Source organism: Protomyctophum bolini (assembly GCF_963924005.1).
Source record: "Protomyctophum bolini genome assembly, chromosome: 5".
Lineage (NCBI taxonomy): Eukaryota > Metazoa > Chordata > Actinopteri > Myctophiformes > Myctophidae > Protomyctophum > Protomyctophum bolini.
This window is the reverse complement of record NC_137866.1, coordinates 33,973,446-33,998,224: the sequence shown is the minus strand read 5'-3', so window position 1 is coordinate 33,998,224 and position 24,779 is coordinate 33,973,446. Positions and strand designations below refer to the sequence as shown.

At 41.8% G+C, this 24,779-nt stretch overlaps 1 protein-coding gene across 7 annotated transcripts in view; it reads left to right on the top strand.

Moving 5' to 3' along the window:
• Positions 1-10,502: 10,502 nt before the first annotated feature.
• Positions 10,503-24,779, top strand: part of LOC308314889 (plasma membrane calcium-transporting ATPase 3-like) — a 38,414-nt gene continuing 24,137 nt past the window's right edge. For all 7 annotated transcript variants that reach the window (XM_080762671.1, XM_080762670.1, XM_080762669.1 and 4 more), the window contains exons 1-4: positions 10,503-10,839; positions 14,975-15,172; positions 20,073-20,330; positions 21,395-21,520. In XM_080762671.1, coding sequence (XP_080618797.1) covers positions 10,623-10,839; positions 14,975-15,172; positions 20,073-20,330; positions 21,395-21,520 — 799 coding nt within the window. In that variant the 5' untranslated portion in view covers positions 10,503-10,622. The remainder of the gene's footprint in view (positions 10,840-14,974; positions 15,173-20,072; positions 20,331-21,394; positions 21,521-24,779) is intronic.

Here is a 24,779-nt window from a genome sequence, read left to right as displayed (position 1 = left end):
TTGTCACACAGATCAATTTGTGGACAGCCTTCCTCCTACAAACTGTCTCACTTTCTAACATTTGGCTACTGAGAGAGAAAGCCTATGCGTTTGACACCACATGCCGTTTTAAGCCAGTAGGGGGTGAGAATGAGTCATATCCACGTTTTAAACGACAGTTGATATCATGTTTGCTCACATTTCCAGGCCAGTCTAGACCTATGGTATGTCGCCAATAGGTTGCTGATAGCTTGCTTGGTGTATAATATAGGCTAGAATGAATCATGCTTAAACTCAAAATCAAGCTTCAGTGAGCTGTGTTTTAACACTAGCACGACTGAGAGGTCATTTTGACTTTGAAGTTGATTATCTTTGCCCATGAAGCTTTCAGAAGATTCCCCATTCCATCATCCATCACCATTCCATCATCTCAGAATGTTTTGACATCTGAAACATTTTCTAAATATGAATTTAAGCTCATTCTACTTCTGTCCGATTTTATCACAGTCAATCTAGGACATGGTTGTCAATCAATTTATGTTGTTAAACTGATTGCCATGATGTATCTGCTTTAAAGGGACACTATCACAATTCTAAACATGATCTAGGACTAATGTTACATTATCATCATAAAACGTGTCAGACTTCTGTGTCTCTATAGGTCGGGGGGGTAGGACCAAGGGATTTGGGATTTGTTTATAAACATTTTGGTATTTGTTTATAAACATTTGTGATTTGTTTATAAACACGTGTGATTTATTTATAAACATTTTGGGATTTGTTTATAAACATTTGGGATTTGTTTACAAACATTTGGGATTTGTTTATAAACATTTGGGATTTGTAAGTCTCATGGGGGGGGTAGGACCACTACCAGTTTACCTGTAGTAAGTCTCATGGTCGGGGGGGTAGGACCAAGGGATTTGGGATTTGTTTATAAACATTTTGGTATTTGTTTATAAACATTTGTGATTTGTTTATAAACATTTGTGATTTGTTTATAAACATTTGTGATTTGTTTATAAACATTTTGGGCTCTGTATAATATGTTGCCTAGGGCCTCAAAAGGCCTAGAACCGGCACTGCTCTATATGTTGTGTTGAAAGGTTTACCCCACTGGAGTAATGCAAATGTATTTAGTAAGTCTTGACTTCAGAAAGGTTGATCATTTTGGTGGCCATAGAGTGTATAACAATAACATGCCAAGCCAGTGCTTGCATCATAGGGTTTGTAGTAACACAGAAAAGCCAAAGAATGCAGAAAATAGAATTCACTGGTAATATTGATTGTATGAATACTGTAATGACAATTAGCCATGACATTTGTCTCTCCTTTTTCCATTATTCTTTATTGTGATCAACAGAACACAAACACAAAACCAATTCTAATGCAACTATAAGGCAGAGGACAGCCATAGACTATATATAACACAACTAAACATTCATCATGGTGTCATATCATGATAACAAAACATACATTATTTAAGCAACACCATGACATAACATTATACACATAAATCCCCATATTCAACCAACACAGATGAAAAGGACAATGAACACAATGTGCCCTGGGGCATACTGAGAAATTGGATTATCTTTAACCACCTGCGATGCTGCAATATTGTAGTATAGATATAAGCTCTTGGTGGGACAAGTCAAAGCAGGGCCAGGAGGAAGAGTGCATTTTCATGTTGTTTATTTGATTTTAGTTTAAACGGACAAAGACAAAATATGCATGACATGATTGACAGCACATCCACACTCTAAACATATAGTTCAGGACCATGGATAGCAATAATAATATATTAGCACTGGAGACTGACAGGTTTAATGCCACTCCTGAAGATATTGCTTGTTCTGTGATCTTGATGAAATTGAAAACTTCAAGTTCACTTTTTGTTTTACTGCTCTAAATATGTTGACATAAGGAATATTTTGGTTAATAAAATGTCTTCTATCTGTGGGGATTTCCTAGATTTATATTACTATGTAAAAATGGAGATATGTTTTACCAAGTGGACTTTTGTTGTAGCAGATTTTATTTGTCAAGCTTGGGAAAGATATACTCTGTATAAATCTGAGTTGAAATGTAATTCAATTAAATGAAATTGTGAAATGGTGTCTTGTATTGTGTGCAGGACATGAAAATAAATAAACAATCAATCAAAAAATATCATTTTTGAACTGACTTCAACTAATGAGCGTTAGGCTACTTTAGAAAAGTTGCCATAGTGGCCCGTCAGTTCAAGTAAGTATTCAATTTCATACAAGGGGAGAAATGTGTTTTGGGGTGAGGTGTTTTGTTTTGTTTAGTTTATATGCTGTATTTGTGTATACATTCATGTATGTCTCTGGACATGTCAATATTCACATGGCCCTGGCTTTGGAAGAGAATAACTACAAATTGTCATGGACTTCTGACCAGAGGAATGGATGACCTGCACCAACACTCATGGCTGCTTTGAATGCTTGAACGATGGGAAGACATTGTGGATAAAGAAAATGAAGAAAACATTGTCGATATCCTGAGTACCTTCATATACTGTAGGCTCATAACAGTGGCAATGAGAGTCAATGCTTAACCACGAAAGCAACCAAACAGGGCACTGTTACACAAGACCACTGGTCTAAGCACATAAATACCAGCTTCTGCAGCAGTGCAGCAGAAGGTACAGGAGCTGATGCGGGCTGGCATCATTAAACCTTCAACAGATCTTGGGCCTCCCCAGTTGTCTTGGTCCAGAAGTAACTGGAGCTTCTGTATGGATTACCAGCAGCTGAATGTGGTGTGCCGGTGACCCACAAATATATTTAACAATCATCGACAATGCCCGTGACCACATTTTGGGCTTGTGTAATTCGATGGAAGCTGTCGGTTTGTTCAGTTCAGTCCCTGAAACACTTCTGCCCTTAGATGGTTTCCTGCTCCAGACCAACCATGGATCCCTGACTTCCACTTCACCCCTTTTTCAACCAGATCTTATTTTAATGATGTTTAGGACACAAGGTGACGTAATATGTGTTTTATATTTTAGTTATGACGCCATATGACCAAAAAATTGTCTTGAAAATGTTGGTCTCACTTCCTTCCTGGACAAGTCAGTCACAGCTCCATGCAACCTACCCCTTCTCCACAAGGAGGAGCAGTGCACCAAAGCATTATGGTTAGGGATGGAGATCGATAACTGATACCCGAAGAAATCTGATAACAAGATTATTGAGTACCCGTTATCAATAAGCGTTGGGCTTATCAAACATACAATCACAATCATAAGCCTGTTATCGAGCAAAGCGGCACATGACACCATACTTAAACAATCAAGACAAGAGGCAATCAAGAAATAAATGTAATCATCATGCTGCCATTAAACACAGACAAGACACAGAACATGTGTTTGATATGTGTGTATGAAGCCTAGGAATTCAGCAATCAAGTCAAACCCTAGTCCATTACTTTTCTAGGGTGCAAATTTCAGATTGTGCTACTGTTATCTACTACAAATTATTAACATTGAGTGACTGCAGTTTCTTCCAGAAGAATGTCCCTGTAAGGCACCTGAAGGACAGCTGGATTGACATGCTCCAGGGGTTCCAACCATATCGAGATAAACCAGTAAAACCACTGCCCATACATGGGAAACGCAGACAGCCTACCCCGTGAGCAGTTTACTCTTGTTTGTGCTGGGAGGAATGGGGCACACACCGGCACAGCTGTTTTCCAGGGTTAATGACACAGGAGCACCAGATGAGAACTGCAACAACAATGCAGCACCTGAGCCCATGCATGGACCCATGTGCTGAGATCTGGACATCAATGTGCAACTGGGTCTGGAGCTGAGAGCCAATCACTGGATAAAGAGAGAATGCTACTCAGTGTGCCAGCCTAGTTTTCATCAATGTCCTGCTTTACACATGGCGTGCACCTGAGGCGGGTGGCGAGACACAGCATTGTCTGACATTTTGAGTCTCCAACTCTGCAATGGCTGGCTGGACTGTGACCACCACCTACCCCTGATACTGTGGTAATAGGCCTACGATACTGTGGTTTCAGGAGTTGACACTTTGCACCCCAGCAGTCATATGTTCAGGAGAGAGCGACGGAACCTAATGGACCTCGCGTTTGGGTGACCGCTGATGTGGGGGGTATTGTGCATGTTATATTGTCTACACATCATACTTTAGCGTTTAGCCTATGTTATGATATCATTCATAATGGTTTGGAAACATCCCTTCTGCATGTGCTTGGGTGAGTTGTTTGGGTGTTTGGTTTTCCGGTGTTATAAAATAAGTGTTCTTCTTCTTCTTTTTCGTCTGTCACTTTCGAACCTTTACCCACAGGCAATAGCATATATTATTGTGTAATTCAATTTCACTTGGAACAACAAACTGCAAAGTCGTAAAGCTATATTAGGGCTTCCCCTTGCATTTATGATGCAGGAAGATAATCCATTTCAGTTATGATCTATGAGCAGATAGATCACAATATTATCATGAGTCATGATAATGACTTAATATAATGCTCCACCAAACCCCCCTCCTCCCAAAAGGCTACAACAGACCAGCCTTGCTTTAACCGTCCCACCCCATGCCCAGGCCTGTGGTGCGGCCAGTGTTTTATATTGACGCCAAAATCAGATTCCTTTTCTAATTTTCGATGTTGTAACGATAGCTGCACGAGTCACTCTCTCTCTCTCTCTCTCTCTCTCTCTCTCACGACTCTTGGGCATAATTGACATAATTGTTTGTCATATCCTGACAAGGGGCCTTTGTTGTTTACTAGAAGCGCAGGCAGTCTATCATGGGATAATTATCATGAATCCTAGTGTGCGTGCACGTCACTGTAACACAGGAGCGGCTGGCTGGCTGGCTAGGGGAGGGGCTGCAGTGGAAGAAGGGATAACCGTGGGACGTCAAGAGCAGCAGTGTGGCAGCCAGGCAGCATCCATCACCCCCTCCCCCCTCCTCACACATCCGTCGCATAGAGCAGCCCCTGCTATGTGTTCATGTTGCCATCACCGGACGGGTGCGGTAAGCGGAGCATCTTTACAGACATGTAGACTCAGATTTTATAGCCCACCTTCCGGGGCATCTATCCATTGCATGTGTAGTAGTACGGGACAAAAATAGTATAGCGACAATAATGGTTCAGTGGAGCATTATATGACGGCAGGGGGATGGCTCTGAATAACAGACGCGCGAGGTCCACACATTTACAATAACGCCGTTCATTTTAGGCGAATACTCTCGTAAACTGCCTTTTGCGTAGTTTTCGGGTTTTTTTCCCTCTCTCTTCCGCATTAGAGAATTCCACAGACAGACGCGTGCACTCAAATTCTGTGCGCTTTTAGCTCTTCTGTTCTCAAACAACAGATGGGACATCATCATCATGTCGGTTGTCAGTGCATCACACACGCACACTCATGCACGCGAGTTCTTTTTAACTGTTGGACTTAAATTGTGTTTGAGGGGAAGGAACATTGGAATTTTGTTTTCCTGAACTGAACCCGTCGACTCTTTGGACATGATGACCATGGTGAGTATATTGAGACTGAGAGACAGGTGTTGCTTTCACCAGCTTGAAAATATCTTAAAAAACGAAATAAAATAAAATAAAAGCCCTGTAGGCTACTTTAGGTTTGACCTATACAGTATGACATGTGATATTAATTGTGCATACTAATGATGATGATGATGATGGTGCATGGTGATTATATTATGATTATGAGTATTATGATTATTATTATGATTTTATTATGCAACTATCCAACTTAGGTGGTGTAGCTCATCTTTGAGACACAATGCCATGTCACATTTTTTTTTACATCCATATAATCCCCAAAGAAGAAAAAAAACACACATAGCAACTAGGCCTGTCTTCCTGACAGTTGCTGTTTGACTGTATAAGCGGGATGGCATTTTGTCATTTGAGTTGAGAGACATATTGGGCTATTCTTTTTTTGTTGATTTGCTGTTATAAATGCCATGCCCTATAATACAGTAGACTCAGAAATAATAGGCTGATAGCCTAAGCCTGTAGGTCTGGCGCGGGCCTGCTTGCCCAAATGATTCAAAAATCGGTGCACGCAGATGCTGTGCATGTGCACCCGCCGGTGTCTCCGGTAATAACCTTGCAGCAGCCTGTAGGCCTGCTCTGAGATTAAACATAAACGTTAAGCATACAGTCATCACCTCGCAAAAATAAATACTAATACTAATAATTATGATAATAATACATTAAAAAAAAAAACTTCAGTTTATGCTGTATTGTGCACATCGCAATGTGTTTCGACGTGTTGCATTCCAAATTGTGCACAAGTGTCACCATGATGTCCTCTACGCGGACAGACTGCCCAGCTGCATCTATTTGACTTTAATAACAGAGACATGTTCGATATGGACTTGTACAACAAGCCTCTCTTGGAATGTGGGCTATATATTTCCCCCATGACTCCTGGATTACGTACGTCATCCAGCGCGAATCCCGATTCAGACCAAGGTTAACAAGTGATTTGTTGAAGGTTAAAAGTAGGCTAAAGGACATGATGTGTTCGCACAGGCTGCTACACTGTTGCTGTCGTCGTCCATATGCGCCCTGCCTGCCTGCGCGCTCGGTTGGAAAATAGCCGGTTGTGTGCTTTCGTCTGTACGACAAAATCATGTCATTACAACCTCCGAAAGGTTCTTTCCATTCCGTGACATGGAAATGCGTTCACTCGCATGAATTGTGTGCGTGTATGTGTGTGTGTGTGTGTGTGTATGTGTGTGTGTGTGTGTGTGTGAGAGAGAGAGAGCGAGAGAGAGAGAGAGAGAGAGAGAGAGAGAGAGAGAGAGAGAGAGAGAGTTGCCCATCTACAGTGATAGGTTGCAGCAGCATCATGGATGTGCGCGTCGCCTTGGCAAAGACTCTGCTACCGGATTGGCTGTTTCCATTTCAGCATCACTCACGGCGCTGTAAAATGCTGAGTGTCCATTTAACTATTAAGGGCCTTTGCGAGGTGCGAGTGCATGTGCAGTGCAAACTGCAAATGTAACCCAATGGTGCAAATGGACCCGCTGGGTGCATTTGGTTACAAGTGAGAAGTCCCTCCATTGTTTAATTAGGATTTCACTATATCAATGGTATATATTAAGGACCACCCCATAAGCATTAAGGGTAAACAGCTTATGCTTTGAGCTTAGGCTATTTTTCATTTTAGGTCATAGGCCCCAGATATCTGGGGCATTTGAATATAGGCCCACTAGGCTATAAACTATAGCATTTACAACTTCTGAAAGATATAGGTGACCATGACCCACACTGAAAGTGGAAAATATGTCAGCAAACTAAATTTATGTTTAGCCTAGTTCATGTTCCAAGTGGTGCTATACTCATGGTGTCAGATGATGTTTAGTTGTAGCCTACTTTCATTCTCTTCTGTTGTAGAATTGTATACCGTTTGAACTTTGAAGCCCATTCAATACCCCTGTAGGAGAGGGGGATTTTTCTTTTACTGGTTCAATTTCTGGATCAGGGGCCGGGCCCACTTGAAAATCTGGAATATATTTGGGTCGACCCATTTGACTATACTTATAACACACCTTAGCAAGCCGTTTGGCTCCACTTTCAGAGCATGCTTAGATCAATCTATTGTGTGGCGGCTTGTAGCGTAGCGCACTTTTAAAATGTCAAGGTATTAAAATATATTTATTATATAAATTAAAATCTTAGCGTGTTGCCAATTATTTGGCGGCCCACACACTTGCAATATCCTAACGTCCCATGCACTATGTGGGCTGAGTTATTAACAAGCGAAATGATTGCCATTGATGCCATGTATACATGGTGTCACATATAACCTATATGCAGGATCTTTGGATTAATAAAGGAGGTAAATACAATTTCAGGGCTTCACAGTTGCATGGGTATGAAAAATCTCCATGAAATGTATATGCACAATATTCAGTATACCGGCAATGAAAGTAACTAGCTGTGCAATATTTCTTGTGGTATATCTGTCACTCTGATTTCGCTTACAGTTCCAGCATGAGGTCTGATGGGTGTTTTAATTATACACATCTCTGCAGTTATAGTTACATCTGATGATGTCGTCACTGTCGGGTATAGAAACCTCTGAGGTCCAGAGTGGATGCGCAACAGTGACACTTGGTCGTCAAAAAAAAACTATTTCCGTGTTTGGACGGACACACACACACGTATACTACGTATACTAGTGGCGCTAGCACCACTAAAAGAAAATAGCCACTGAACAAGCTCATTGCTATTTTTGCTGCTTTTGCATGCATGCCACTTTTGTATGACATAGAATGGAATTATAATTTATAAGACAAAAAAAAAAAGTGAAAAGTTGAAATATGGAGATACGAGGTTTCTGCCCGACAGCAACGATGCTGTATACGGGATACTATGAATTAATTAATGAATTAATTTGTGTCAATATGTCTGTACATGTATGCAGTGATTTGGTCATGAATATACGCAACTACATTACAGACCATTATATTAAAATATCATAGTTATTTTGTATTCTTATTGTTATTATTAATGGCAGCAGTAGTAGTAGTAGTACTATATAGTACGGTAGTACAAATATGTGTTATTGTTAAGTTTATACTCTGCAGAAAAAGACTCTGTGATGACTCAGCTCCCAGCAGCAAACACACTTGTGCCAAGGCTTGCGTTCAAAGTGAGATAAGACAGCAGTAGCATCTCTAACAGCCCTGTTGCTCACCAGCAAGATTCTGTCTCAAACTGTCATCTTTTTCTAACGTCATGATGCTCGAAATACATTTAAATATTCATGATTGTCTATAGAGCTGTCACTTTGCTGTTGCCATAGTCAAACTCTGAATATACTATAGAGTTCGGGAGTCATAGTGTCTGGTGCTTTGTCAGAGAACCGCATGTCTTCCTTTGTCTGTTTTGTGCCCCATATATGGATTGGAGGTGTCTGTCTGTCTATCTGTCTGTGCCTGTGTCCCTTTTATGTCCATATATGGAGATTGTTCTAGAGCTCCAAGGAGATGACTGATTTGTTTGCGCCTGATTTATTTGAGGTTAGACAACACACGGGTCGGGCAGAAACCTTAAATCGTCATCTTTTGACCTTTTTATGTTTTATTTTTGTAAATGAATGCCCTATTATATAAAAAGGTCACACAAAGGTTGTGAAAATAGAATATTTACATTAAGCTCACATCGTGTCGAGAGGTTGTAGATTGGTTATTTGCACAATTTTATTATTCAATCGTTTTAAAATAATAAAACAAAAGGTACATTCAAACAAGGTTTCCACCTGATAGAGACGACATTCATTTGAAAGTGTCATGGTTGGGCTTCGTTTTTTTTGTTACCCTTTCTGCTATTTTTAGGGTGAGGGGTTTTCAGGGAGGTTTTGATCTGCGACTCAAACGACTCACACCAGCGTCGCTTCATCCAGAGAGAGTCTGGCTTCCTGAATCGATAATCTCCAAATCGATAGTGCCTCACATAAATAAATAATGTCTTTTTTTTTACCTTTTTCTTGATGGCGGTGAGAGGGTGTAATTTCAGTAAATGCCTTGCACCCCTTGTTTCAACATTCGATGCAGATGATATCATTTTGTTGATGACCTTGCAAAAACGGACTTTCAATCTGTCATCTAACCTTAGTTAGTGACACCCTTGTATGTTTATGAAAAAAGGAACATTTGTTTCTTCTATACACTGCAACATCCAGAGTGTCGAGAACAAAACATTTTGAGATGGGGGGTTGGCGGCCAAATACATAATAATTGTGGGCCTCCTTGACATGAAAAAGTTTGAAAACCACTGTTATAGAAATGTAGGTTTTTCAGAATACGGTCTAATGGGGTACAACATGTATTTTCTCTGGTCCTATTTCTGTAGGGATCTTCATCTTATACGGCTACCTCCTCTTCGTCACGTCCAGGTTGCTTGGTCATCTAGTTAGAATTCCACACAGAACTTTGCAGTTCTAATACCCATGGTCTGTACAGTAGGCCTACACTCAATAGCCAAAACAAGTCAGAGCTATAATATCCACATATGACTTTAGTTTAACATATCATATCAATTTTTTAAATGGCAATAAAGGTTAATAGAAATAGTAGTTAACAGTTTATTTTCATGGTCATCCTTGGTCTTAAATATAGACAAAAGGTATATGCATAATACACATTTTATTTAATTTGATGCCAAATACTTTGTCTATACATGTCTCAAACTATTGTCTCTTGACTATAAATCTGAGAGAAACTCCCAACTATTTTTAATTATCGAAAGCCATCAAAATAAAGTGTTAAACTTTTATTTTTGTAATCTTTTTTTATTCATGGTTTCTCTGAACCAATTGAATGGTTCTGCTGTAGGCACACCATACATCTGACAAACATTATTCACAATCACTGACAAAGGATACATTCGTATAATCAATACATTTTAAGACAGATATTTTTAACCTATGTCTGCTTACTATGGAGAATCCAAGAAGGGGAAAAAGAGGGAACCAGATCAGGGAGCGTTAGAGCAGATATCGGATAGACAAGCATACCCTCTGCCCTACTCACCCCAGCACTGATCAAGGATCAGAACTGCCAGAGGGAAGAACCTATCCTTCAAGCGTAAATACTGCCCTCCTGCCTGCCATGGGAGAACACGCCAACAGTTCGGTGGACTTCCGCCCCAAGCAGCGAGCTAGTCAGGGAGCCATGGAGGTCAACAACGCTGGAGACTTTGGGGCGACCTTGGACGATCTGAGGGACCTCATGGAGCTGAGGGGTCCTGAAGCACTGCAAAAGATCCAGGAGCTGTACACGGACACAGAGGGTCTCTGCCACAGACTCAAGACCTCTCCAGCTGATGGTGAGTGCCTGATTTGTAAATTATGTCGGCGTATACCATGGGGGTCGAGTGCCCGAAATATAGCGTCGCAGTCCCGCCCCCTTTCATGACAAATGACAAATGCATTTTTCCCATAGACATTTCAAAACATATTTATTTAGACCTTATAAGCGTCGTACAAAGCCAACTCAAGTTGTGACAAATCATGACAACAAACACAATATATTTTGGACCAAACAAATAATTACAAAGAAGAAAAACAACAATTCTTTCTAATTATTTGTTCAGCCCGAAAAATTGTGTTTGTTGTCATGATTTGTCACAACTCGAGTTGGCTTTGTACGAGGCTTAAGAGGGCTTTAAATAAATACTTTTTGAAATGTCTATGAGGAAAATTAACGGGGAATAATTTCCTGGGCCCTGGTAGGGGGCGTGACTGCGACGGTCTATAGCATACTACTTGCTCACAACGCCCTGTGGCGTGGCACGTTGTGAGCTGGTATACCGTATTAGATATTACCTTTTGTGTGGAAAAGTTGAAAAGTTATATTGTATATTATAAGGGTGAATTGTGCTCTGGGAACGCATCGTCCATGTGAGTGAGGTAGATAGATCTATGTTTGCTATGCCCTCATCACCCTTGAAAGCCCCGCCAAGCTTTCATGTTATGTTGCTAAGTTACGAAAGGCCCAGTGATCTAGTGGGTGTGAAGCAGCTAGAGAGAGAAAGACATCAACCTCCAGACATTAGCGCTCGCCACAGCAAACACCCAGTACACAGTAAAGTCCTCTGTGTTTATTTAACTGAAGAGTATAAAAATGCACGTATTTCAAAAACTTTAAAGACAGATATGCACGTGGCTTTCCCCCCACGCCCGCTAATGTGTTAAGTTTTCCTTTTTTTAAATCAGAGCAAAGCACCTTTGTAGTAAAATCAAAGAGGGGAGGTTGATATTTGTCACTGAACCTACGGGCTATGATTGCATCTGTCGGTAGGAGTAGCATGGTAGGATGTCCTCCCGGTGGGGACTCCTCACTGACGGAGAAATGTGTGTGGGGACGAATTAATTGGCATAACGACAAAAAAAAGGTTTAAAAGGCCTGGGCCGTGGCTCAGCGGTCCAGGCACCTTGGCTGGTAATCCAGTTTGGCAGTGTGCAGCGGGTTCGACTCCTGATCCCAACAGCCTTTACTGCATGTCACCCCCCATCTCTCTCATTTCCTGTCAGCCTATACTGTGATTCTATCCCTCTACAAAAAATAAAATAAAAATACAGGCGAAAGCCACAAAAAATATCTTAAAAAAGGGTTAAAAAATATATTTTTAAGTGGTGATTTTCGTGAAGGTTGCCATTGATTTGAATGGCAGGTTCTGAGATGGCATGAACGGAATGTTCACTCCCATATGCAATGAGTCTTCCTAAATGCTACAGAACGTGCAAAGCTATTTTTGTAGTTAACGTGGGTATAATCCTGTTGTGTGTTGGCTTGTTTTGAAAAGGTGGGGATTGTTGCATAACTTGTTATGTAAAGTGCTCCAAAAACCTCAGGATGTAACATTACCTGTAATTCTTTTCGAATGCAGTCACTGCCATGGCAACTAAGAGGAAATGAGCTGGGCTTGTCCAGGATGTGTGTGTATACCATAGAAGTGTAACACGTGAACACGTCGTCAATGAAGAGACTGGCCCCTCTGTTGTTATTGGACGAGGAGAGATGGAGGGAACAGAGAGTGATAGGGAGGTTGCCAGGAGCAGCAGGTTACGTTTGGCAAAAGGATGGGATGCTGGGAGTGTGCGGCCGTCTGCGCTGGTGCGTGTGGGAGAGCACACACCCTGCAGGGAGGCAGACACACACTGTCTTTGCCATCTGTGCCACTCCGCACCCTGCACATCCACCTCACTCAACTGAGACGGGGGCCCAGCGTCTGTGTCAGTGTTCCTAGACTGATATGTCAGCCTGTGGAGCTTCCAGGAGCCTACAGAAATCTGTATTCACAATCACAATACGACAAGGACAGTTCATGGGACTCCTGTCAACCTTGATTAAAATGTTGTATGTCCACTAATGGGACTTAATTGGGGTTATCGTCAGAGTCAAAGGACAAACATGATAAACTGAGACATACCATTCAGCGTAATGCGTACAACACTCGTGTTGTAGTGTGTAGTCAGTTAATTGTTGCATTGTTAAAGTGTCACACTCTACTGAACCTGTACAGTGAATTTGGTGGAATAATTTTTCATTGTAATTATTCTTTTTTGACAATTTCTGTGATGAATATTTCATAGACATTTTACCATGAAGGCGCTCAAGTCATTCAGAAAGACTGGTGTAAGCGCCTATAAGGTCTAGTGTCTGCAGTATTATGACCAAAACGTGTGAATATGTGAATTCAATATTGGAAGCTTATTTTTCAGTGTGTGGATATTTCAGAGCATACCTATTTACACGCACCTCGACAGTGCAGGGCCAATAAGGCAATCATGGAAGGAGGTAGGGCCCGCACAACATTATTTTGGTAAAGAATTACTTTATTGAACAAACGACAATGTCAGTATACGCTAGGTATACTGACCTGACGAAGATCTATTAAGATCGAAACGTTGTCGTTTTTCATAGATTATGTTTTCCCATATTATGATGTTGAAATTTCCTTTAATATGGAATATATGAATTACCAGTGTTTTTCCGCAGAGGTGATGATTGACAGGCGAAATCCCTCAACAGTGACATCTGCTAGCAAATTGTTATGTTTAGATTGCAGCTGAAAAGGCTTCAGAACACACAGATAAAACCCCACACCATAGAAAATCCACCGAATGTTCAAAATCTAGGTTGTTTTGGTGCAATTGAGGTAATAAACCTAAAATAAAAAATAGAAATCAATGAAAATGGAGGATCACTAATCTAATCTAACCTACCAGTAAAACGCCTGAGGGCGAGAAGCGACCTCGCATGCACTGGCCATATATGGAGCGTATTTTGAGTGTACAGGGTGTGATGATCAAGATATGGAATATCAGAGCAGGTCAGCTCCATATATGGAGATCTATGGGTGGCAGCAGGGGCAGTGTCCTGAATGTACAGGGTTTGATGAGGGCCCCGGTAGAGCCGGGCCTTAATTTCCGGGCCTGTTGAGAACTCTAGTTTTCGCCGGCTGCCAGGCTGCACAAATAACTTTGGGGCAGGCAGGCCCTTTGGCTCATGACGCATCTCCAATATAGGCCACGCCCATTTGCGGCAGGATAGATTTTCCGCCATTTCGCATTGTCTTCTAAATCTAAATCTCACACAAATAAGTAAAAACTAAAAGCTTGAAAGCCAATAGTCCAGTTCATAAGCCTAGCGGCTGGCCGTGGAGTTAAAGAGCCATGATTGTTGTTGGTACAAAAGTGTTCTTGAATCGTTTGTTCTTATACACGTCAAAGAACGGAACAGATCCTTTTCTGGTCTGCCAAGATTTTGTGGAGAGGATTACTCACATTTGTCCATTATGGCCTGCATCTTATTGTGTGTGCATCTCTCCACAACAGACTCCATGAGTCCGGCCTCTGTACAGAACATGGTCAAGCTGTTGAAGCTTCCGCACCACAAATCAATGCTAAAACCAATATGAATGAGTCATATATAATGAGTATATTAATAATTTTAATGTGAAATATTCACCAGCGAGTGTATTTTCCGTTTATCGTTATTGTTTATTTGCAATACCGTCAGTGTGAAAGTATACAGCTCGGGCTGATACAGATCCTCGGTATAAAATAATCTTGGCCAACAATGAATTATTGATGGTGTGTGACAATCTATAGCGTTTTCACAATATATTGTCCCTTCATTGTCTCTATCCAATCCAATGCAAAAAAATCAACCCCATGTGACCCTTATGATCGTACATCATCCACCGACTGACAATGCACCACCTGTGGTGGGGAGAACAGTTCTCGAGTTACGTGAATTAAAGACGTACACACACACACACACACACACACACACACACACACACACACACACACACACACACAGACTTGGGACACACACACACACACACAGATATTGAGGATAAAAGCACGGAATGTAATGTATGATGATAAATTATGTATGATGATCAGAGTGCCCCTCCCTATTTAATTGTTTTTTATTTCTTCTCCAACAAGGCCTCTCCGACAATATTGCCGAACTGGAGAAACGCACGCAGGTGTTTGGACAGAACTTCATTCCACCAAAGAAGCCCAAGTCCTTCCTGGAGCTGGTGTGGGAGGCTCTGCAGGACGTGACGCTCATCATCCTGGAGATCGCCGCCATCATCTCCCTCGGCCTCTCCTTCTATCAGCCGCCTGGCGAAGAGAGCGATTGTAAGTCTGTCACATCAACATTTATTTAATCATTACCCTGTGTATTTAGACCTGGGGACGATTCTACAAATGCCTTCTAAATCCCGACAGTTTTCTGAAAAACGTTCCTCTGAAAGAATATATATCGCATTGCGGGTGATTTGAGGAGGCGCTTTCCGCTGTCCTAAACCTCTGTGGGCAAGATAGCAATCCTAATATAAGGAAAGCGTGTCAACACGCCCACGAACACACCTCCAACTGCAAATAGAAGAGTCGGCAAAATGTACAGTGTGTTGCGTGGCCGCAAGATACCGTTTACGGATAGTGGAAGGTTCTAATGCATGGGTGTCAAACTCAAGGCCCGCGGGCCAAATGTGGCCCGCCAAAAATGTAATAGCCAAAATATAGGCTTATAAGTAAGGCTGCATGATATATCGAACATGTACCTTCATCAGAGTGGAGAATATAAGTATAAATCAAGTTGAGCAAAGCCACTCTTCTCTGCCCCTCTCTCTAACAGACACAGTTAACGATTGCTTGTTAAGTGCCTGCCAGACAGACAATCAGATGAAATGAAGGCAGGTGTAGAGTAGAGTGTAGACTAGTGAACTGAACATGTTCTCTTTATATCAAGTACTTCATTCCAGCCCCTTATGAAACTACTTCTCCCCAAATCCAAATGGATTTCATTTTCCATCCTGAATGGCAGTAACTAGCATACAATGAGAACTGAGAAGATCTCCACAAAGGTTTACTCATCAAAACTGATTATATAACTGTAACCATCAAAACATGCACTCAACATAATGGTTATGTGACCATGGCATGTGCATAATATAAAATCTTATACGTTTTATCTGATATTGATTAATATGGGGGGTGGGTTCAATTAATCGATTATTAATCGGCAGAGCTGTCGACTATTCAATTTGGCTGATGTTCACTTTGTGGCATCCCTACAAGTTACAACAAGTGAGTAAGTGACTATCTCTCTTCCATACTGGTGTGTGGCGTCTCTTGCGTGATATGATGAATTAGAACGGTGCCGTGCACATTATAGGGACAAAGTCGTGTGTGTGTGTGTGTGTGTGTGTGTGTGTGTGTGTGTGTGTGTGAATGTGTGAAGACCCATCTTCTCTTTCTGTCATAGTGACATTGTCTTGCATCAGATCATGTCCAAAACAGGTTCTCCAATCTCCAGTAGCCTCTTCAGTTTTTTGAAGATTTTTTGAGTGGTGCAACCACTCCCTTACGGAGGTGTGTGTGGCTGGCTGGGTCTGAGCACTATGTGTGTGGCTTGCTGGCTGGCTGAGTCTGAGCACTATGTGTGTGGCTTGCTGGCTGGCTGGGTCTGAGCACTATGGCCCTCATTTATCAACCGTGCGTAGACCAAAATATGGGTGCACGCCGAAATTGCCGACATTTTTGACATTTACCATTTCCGCCAACGCTTGAAATTGAACGTGACAACGTTGAAAATCCACGGTTGCTCCTCAGCTGGCGTACGCATTTTTTCCCTGTCTTACACAAGCGGAGCAGCCTTGTCTGAACTGCTGACACTGTCACAGGCATCAAAACATATGTTTTCACTCCTAAAATGTTAATATAAAACGGTATGTGTATGTAAAAAACAAAAGAGAGATTTCCAACTTTACAAGTAATTAAAATCGCGCAATTAAAAACAATATAACATGTTTACAATGTATTAGTTTGTGCTTAATCAAACACTTGTTATGCGAGCGCACTTGTGAGATGATTTTGGAGCGCATGCGGACGCGGTGATGCGGCATATGCGATTATGATATTATTATTTTTTTAAAGGCATGAATGGACTGCACGCCTTTATTTCCAAGTGACAATGACAAGCATACAATACAGCTTGCCTATTTGTAGTAAGTACTAGCAGGCTATAGGCGTAAGGGGCTTAATCATTCACCATTTATAAGTGCTTAGACAGTTTTGACAGTTCAGATAAAAGCGAGATCATTTTCGGGGGTCGGGAGGACGGGACCGCGGCGTGCGTCGCCAACACATACCAGCGCAAGCGGCAAGGCTTCATCCATATGTTTATGATTCGTTCATCAATGATCAAATCACTACATAAACGTTGATTGTGAGCTGCCTTGACGACATGATAGCCGATCTCTCATGCAGGCATGTCACACACAGGACTTTAATATCACAGCAGTGCGCAGTATCACGCCTTCGCCGTGCACTGCGCACGAATGGGTAAAATTAATATAGGCCAGCCTACAAACTAATTCCATTCATGGCGATGCGATGTCGATGTGTCATGTATATGCGTGCATGCGTGGACATGACAGCAAAGCAAGCGAGGTGAGAGGAAAACAGACAGGGTAGGCCTACAACTTTATTTAATTCATGCAGGTGTTCGTTCTTTATTTAACAAGACACCAGTGGGCTTGCAAGTTGCGTGTGCTTCTGCGTGTGTGTGTGTGTGTGTGTGTGTGTGTGTGTGTGTGTGTGTGTGTGTGTGAGAGAGAGGTGCGTGAGGCGGGCAAGGCACGGGAGAAACCTTTTTTCCATGGTTTCCATGGTTCCCACAGGTCGTAAACATGTGTTCAGTCGCAAAAACGAGGGCGAGGCTTGATTTCATAGGGCGTGCCAGATAGATTTCAGCCGTCACATTTATTAACGTGAGAACGAAATTAAGGAAGGATCAGCTGTTTGCGATCACTTTATAAATGCCGTGGCGACGTGGGTGTACTACGAAACCTGCACTCGAATCTGTGGCAGATTTTACACTCGATTGATAAATGAGGGCCTATGTGTGTGGCTGGCTGGCTCTGAGCACTATGTATGTGGCTTGCTGGCTGGCTGGGTCTGAGCACTGTGTGTGGCTGGCTGGCTGGCTGGGTCTGAGCACTATGTGTGTGGCTTGCTGGCTGGCTGGGTCTGAGCACTATGTGTGTGGCTTGCTGGCTGGCTGGCTGGGTCTGAGCATAGATAGATAGATAGATAGATAGATATTATAGCAGTGACTGACTGAAGGGCCTCCCACACCGTCTGCGAATGCCGCGCGTCAAAACAGCCGCCTCCATCATTTTCAATGAACCTATCGCACACCGGCGGCGTCCGACGTGCTCTGACGCGCCGCATCGGACGGAGCCGGTGTGTGTTGGGCTTGAGACATCGAGCGTGCGTCCGCAACTGGTTGTGGCCCCCATCAAGTGACCTTTTGACCAATGCGGCCCTCGCCCCAAATGAGTTTGACACCCCTGTTCTAATGCATGGCATACGTTAGGGCCCTTTAACGGAAGTGGGGAAATTGATAAATTTCTACTCATTTTCAGACGGGTAAGCGGAAGCTTTTGAAAACTGTTGAAAAATGCATCTTGAGGGCTTGGGTTATCCGCAAAATGGCTATGTTGCCACTGGGCTTCATAAACATTTAATTTGGAAAGTGCAAATTTCCATGCAAAATGCAAATGGAAGAATGCCAAATATACAACATTAATGCAAATTTATATGAATGGAAAAATACCCAACGACATCGCAACATCGTGCCTTCTGGTGAAAAACAAATGTGTGAATATAAAGTAATGTGTGCATTTCAAAGGGATGTGTGGCACAGCATTGAGCCTATAGAATAAGAAATACCTTTCAACTGAGATCCCCTCAGAACTCAACTTTCGCAGATCCAGACAAGACATAAATCTATCCCTGAGAATGTGTCTCCTTGCGTTTTCATTACTCTGCTTAATGTTGCAGCACTACAGTACTTCCAGTTTACAGGAACGTCTCTTTCCTTAAATGGATCGATACATCTTTCTCAAGTGGAATGCATTTTTAAAGACATGCTATTACTGTTCACTTTATGTCCATGATGATGGCATCTTTTTCAAAAAGTGTAGTACTTCACATGTCAGTGACTAGGTCTGAGACAACATAACTGTATTCGAAGATATTTAATTACTCTGCAGAAAGCATAACATTGCAAATAACACAATACTTCATTAAAGAGAGACTGGCTTTTCTCAATAGTGACTTTTCGCTGGACAGAGCAAGCACTAACCCTAAACATCAAGTTGTAAATCAATCATATTTACTACAGTATGTGACAGTGTCCGTAAAGTGGTGACTGATGATGAAAGCAGCTCAAGTTCAAATTAGTTCAAGTTCAAATTTGACAGCTTCGCATCTGCTATTGTTTGTTCAAAAGGGATGACAGGGAGTGTTTCCCCCCCCCCCCCCTATTGTTTTCATAACCAACAACAACAACATTAATGGAGTTACGTTTCAAAGCTGCCCGAGATACTAAACCAGTATATCGCACAGCTCATGTTATTTCCGCAGGGAGAATGTGAGACTGCCTACCGGTAGAAGAGACTGTTCCATTTTACAGCCCTCTGCAGACAACTGCAGAGATAATGTCATTTTTCCTTTTCATTTCAAGTAACTGAAGTCATTGACCAAAATCCTATTTTTAGAAGAGAAGGAGTGCCGCTCCCACCAAAACAACCCTGCCTATCAGAAAACAGTCTCAAATGTTGATGGGCCATGATAAACTTAATTCTTGAGCCTTGGCATAGACTGTGCTGTTGAAGTTTGGCGACAAGAAAGCCATTGAACACAGTAAATGTGTGTGTGTGTGTGTGTGTGTGTGTGTGTGTGTGTGTGTGTGTGTGTGTGTGTGTGTGTGTGTGTGTGTGTGTGTGTGTGTGTGTGTGTGTGTGTGTGTGTGTGTGTCCAAATCACCATCAAAAAGGCCGGAATGAGTCTTCAATTCAGTTATAGCCTATATCTATCTTCAATACGGCATATTAACTGTCTAAAGACACAATTTAGGGAGGTATTTATATTTTTAAAAATAAAGAAAAAAAGGCTGACTTTGAATATGTCACAATCATTTGTGTTCGTTATCCTTACTCCCTGCCTGCAACCCTCAACCTCGGGCCAGTGTGTGGACAGGTGGAGTCTGGAGGCGAGGACGAGGGTGAGGCAGAGGCCGGCTGGATCGAAGGGGCGGCCATTTTGCTGTCGGTCGTTTGCGTGGTGCTGGTGACGGCCTTCAACGACTGGAGTAAAGAGAAGCAGTTCCGCGGGCTCCAGAACCGCATTGAGCAGGAGCAGCGCTTCGCCGTGGTGCGGAACGGCACGGTCATTCAGATCCCTGTGGCCGACCTGGTGGTGGGCGACGTGGCCCAAGTCAAATATGGTCAGTGTCAAATAAATACTCCCTGTTTTGTTTAAAACAGTATTTATATGAGGGCCAGAGCACATGAATGAACATTAATACAATACAACAACAAAATATCATTGAAAAATGCACTAGGGTTAGCGAAATAATATAGATTGATTACTGAGCCTCAAAAGCGGAGACTTTTGCGCACAGGGAGCTTCAATGATGTGTTCCCCAGAAAAAGGGAGGGCTTTAAAGTAGCTTCTGTAGCTGGGGCATTAAACACATATATTTATATTTATATACTTCGGTAGCTGGGGCATTAAACACATATTTTATATTTATATACTTCTGTAGCTGGGGCATTAAACACATCTATTTAAAGTTAGCTTCTGTAGCTGGGGCATTAAACACATATATTTATATACTTCTGTAGCTGGGGCATTAAACACATCTATTTAAAGTTAGCTTCTGTAGCTGGGGCATTAAACACATATATTTATATTTATATACTTCGGTAGCTGGGGCATTAAACACATATTTTATATTTATATACTTCTGTAGCTGGGGCATTAAACACATCTATTTAAAGTTAGCTTCTGTAGCTGGGGCATTAAACACATATATTTATATACTTTTGTAGCTGGGGCATTAAACACATATATTTATATACTTCTGTAGCTGGGGCATTAAACACAAATATTTATATACTTCTGTAGCTGGGGCATTAAACATATATTTTGAAAATAAATAAATAAAATAAATAAAATAAATAAAATAAATAAAATAAATAAAATAAATAAAATAAATAAAATAAATAAAATAAATAAAATAAATAAAATAAATAAAATAAATAAAATAAATAAAATAAATAATAATAATTAGAAAATAGGGGTGGCATTAAGTTTTTTCAGCATGAGAAACATGGGCTTCTATGTCCTAGAATTCATCTGCACGCACGCACGCACGCACGCACGCACGCACCATCCTCCATGTTTTATGCAGATGCACTGCAAAGTTTCAGTACAATTCCGGTCGTTCCCTTCTGTGCCATATTTGTACCCCGCACCCATATTGTGTCTCCTGCCTCCACCTTCCAGGGGACCTGCTGCCCGCTGACGGAATACTGATCCAGGGAAACGACCTCAAGATCGATGAGAGCTCGCTGACAGGGGAGTCGGACCATGTAGGCAAATCTGTGGACAAAGACCCCATGTTGTTGTCTGGTGAGTTGCTGTGGATACCCTATAATCATGTTACAGCCTGGTACCCCACTGGTGCCACCAGGTCTGTTGTGGTGGCTGGGGGCAGTATATCAAATATTTCTGGACGTTGTGCACATGATATGGTTGTGTTCCATATACAGTAGATAAGACTTCAGGGTGTTTGCATATTGACTTGCAGTGTAAATATTGATATCAACCGTCTACACACCTGTTTGCACATTCTGTCGCTATATGAATGCGCGCTCATTGCGTGACGTCAGTGTCCGATGAGTGTGTGCGCCTTTGCGGGTGCCGGGTGCCGTGCACACACACACACACACACACACACACACACACACACACACACACACACACACACACACACACACACACACACACACACACACACACACACACACGCACACAGGCACGTGTGTGTGCACGGAGGTATGGGAAATCTCATTGGCTGTCTTTAGAGAAGCAGCGGGGCTGACAGAGCTAATAGGATTGCGGGTCCTGCTCGGCTTCCTGAGTAGCACCAGGTCACACGTCCATTAGACTCAATCTCAACGTAATCATCCAACGACACAGAACAGGACACAGACACACCTACACAGTCAAACCCTTAGTGTTCATTTAACTCCGAAGAGTGTACAAATGAAACCAAATGGACCTGTTATAGGGTGAAAAATACATTTTCACGTCAGGATACCAATTGTATCCAATCAGGAGAGAATACCCAAGACAGATTATTCATCAGCTTCAATTTTATAGTCTTCCAGTTCCAATTTGTCCATCAATTCCGTTTTCCCTTGCTTATGAGTTGTGTATGAGTTGCCTGTCTGTCTCCCCTGATAGAATTGGTATCCCGACCTGAAAATGTCTGTTTATTAAAGCGCTTGAGAGACGGGAAGTCCCCCTGTTGCTAAACAAACATAATAGCAATGATTACTATCAGAATACATGCAGAGCTATTTGACACTCACTTATTAATACTTCTTATACACCCCCTTTAAATGACTACATTGCAATACTTTACTTTGTACTTGTCTGTTATCCAGTGATAACATGTGGTGACCTACAGGTTGAGACACATTGCACCAGAGTGCTGTTTGGAGGATCCTGAGCGGGAGGCGCTCCCTGTGTGTGATGGAGTGCTGTAATTAATGGGAATATAATGGAGGTCTGTTGTGTGGCTCTAATTGGATCTCTGCCCCCAGTGGGAGAAAAACACAGGAGGTGACCAAAGTATTTATGTGTTCCAACGACGCAGCGGTGCAGTGCAACCGAAGGTTAAGAAGCAACAACAACAAACACGAAACAGAAGCACCCTAGTAGTTCATTCAAACGGTTATGAGCTTAAAACCTAATTGTAACGTCCTGGTTTTCGAATCTGGCCCGAGATCAGTTCACATGTCATCCATGCTCGCTCTTCTTCCTGTCTCCCTCCACTGTTCTATCTTTAGCAAAGAAGAAACTTATTTTAAAATAATCGTGGCCAACTGGTGCCTAAAGCAATATTGGTTTAATAGTTCCACTTTGAGTGCTGTATCTATATTTATGTATAGTAGTAGTTAGTAGTCACGGACAAAGTCAGAGAGAGAAGGTTCAAGGATGAGGCTGGCAGGGCACTGCGTCAGGCACCCAGAACTTGAGGCAAGTAAATTGACCCTATGGGAGCCAACCCAGGGCAAAGCCAGGAGGGGAAAGAAGCGTACCAGTAGACGTGCTGCGGCGCGACAACACTGCAGAGCTCAAGAACCTGATGTTGGATAGGAAATTGTGGAGGGCAGCGATCCAGGAAACCCGAGTTGGTGTTGGCTAGACCTCACTAACTAATTCATTTATGTATATCTGTATCAAGAGTCGGGGGGGCATTCACTATCATGTCGAAGTGCTGTTATTGTGTCCTTCTACACATCAAATGAACTTAAACTTCCACACACAAGAGACAGAAGCCAGTAGGCTGAGTAGGAGAACATGTGGCTGCAGGATGAATTCAAAACATCAGAACATCTTCATGTGTGTGGCACTTCATTACAGGTATGTTAACGTTAAAATGTTCATGTTCACTTTATCAAGTGTTATATTGTAGGGTTAATCATTTTAAGTTAAGTTACTTACCTACCATGTATATAGACTAAACTTTGCAAACTACGTGACTTTCCTCACAACACCAGCACCTCCGGTTATTTTTTAGGACGGGAACCCTTTTTGGGGTGTTTACCTTTCAAGACCGGAACCCCTTTTAAGGTTCTTATTGCTACAGTATATAGCAGCATAATATTGTTGTAAAATCTTCAGAAAACTTTTTTAGAATCGGCCTCAGTCCTAAATGGGTTAATGTAGATTCAAAGAAGGATATAACTACACAGCTTTGCTCTTCCCCAGTAAATTAAGCACATTACTCTGCAACTACAAAACAACAAAATGCATTCTAGTTACTGTAGTTATTGTAATGTATATTTAATTTTTCTTCTCAAATGTAAGACAGTTCACAAACGACTTTTTTATTGATCTTGCTAATTAATTATGTCTTTCTACTCTTAAATACTACCACTTCTTCACAACAGCTAAATTTAAGGAGAGCATAAGATTTCCACATTGTCTCAGAGGTACCACCATGGGTATCAGGTAAACAAGAAAATGACTCAGTCATAACTGCCAGGGGCAACAAGCTCTTGTAGCGCCCGTTTTTGTCCGTTTCCTCTAGCTCCGGCCTCCAATAGCTCAAATAATTAATTCTTGCATTCTTACGGTGCCAGCTGTTATTGTCTGTCCACAGGTCTCCGATTGACATCAGTGCTTCTCTGCTGCCCACCATGTCACTATCTCCTCTGTCACCTGTCCTGTGTTCTGCCACCTTTACCATGTCATGGTTTACATATTTTATGTTTTTCAGCACATTGTTGTTTTTCTGTGTTGTAGTCACAATACTTATTTGTTGGCATTTTGAGATGAACCACATCATGGTTACGAACTGCTGCTGATATTAAGCAATGGCTTTGTGGTTTGTGGGGCTTTTTTATTCCTCTCTTTCCTCATTATGGGTGGAAAATCTTTCTAACACACACATCACCTTGTTGAACCCCATCGTAACACAAGCCTCGCCTCTCATTTAAAAAGAATAGCGCTCCCATGGGAATATGATTCCACAAGAGCTAATCTTAATATCCTATATGTTCTTCCGGACAAATAGTAGGATTAAGTGTTACACCAAAACAGTTAAATAATGTCACATTTTGTAAATGTTTTTCTTTTTCAATGCTATTATTAAGGG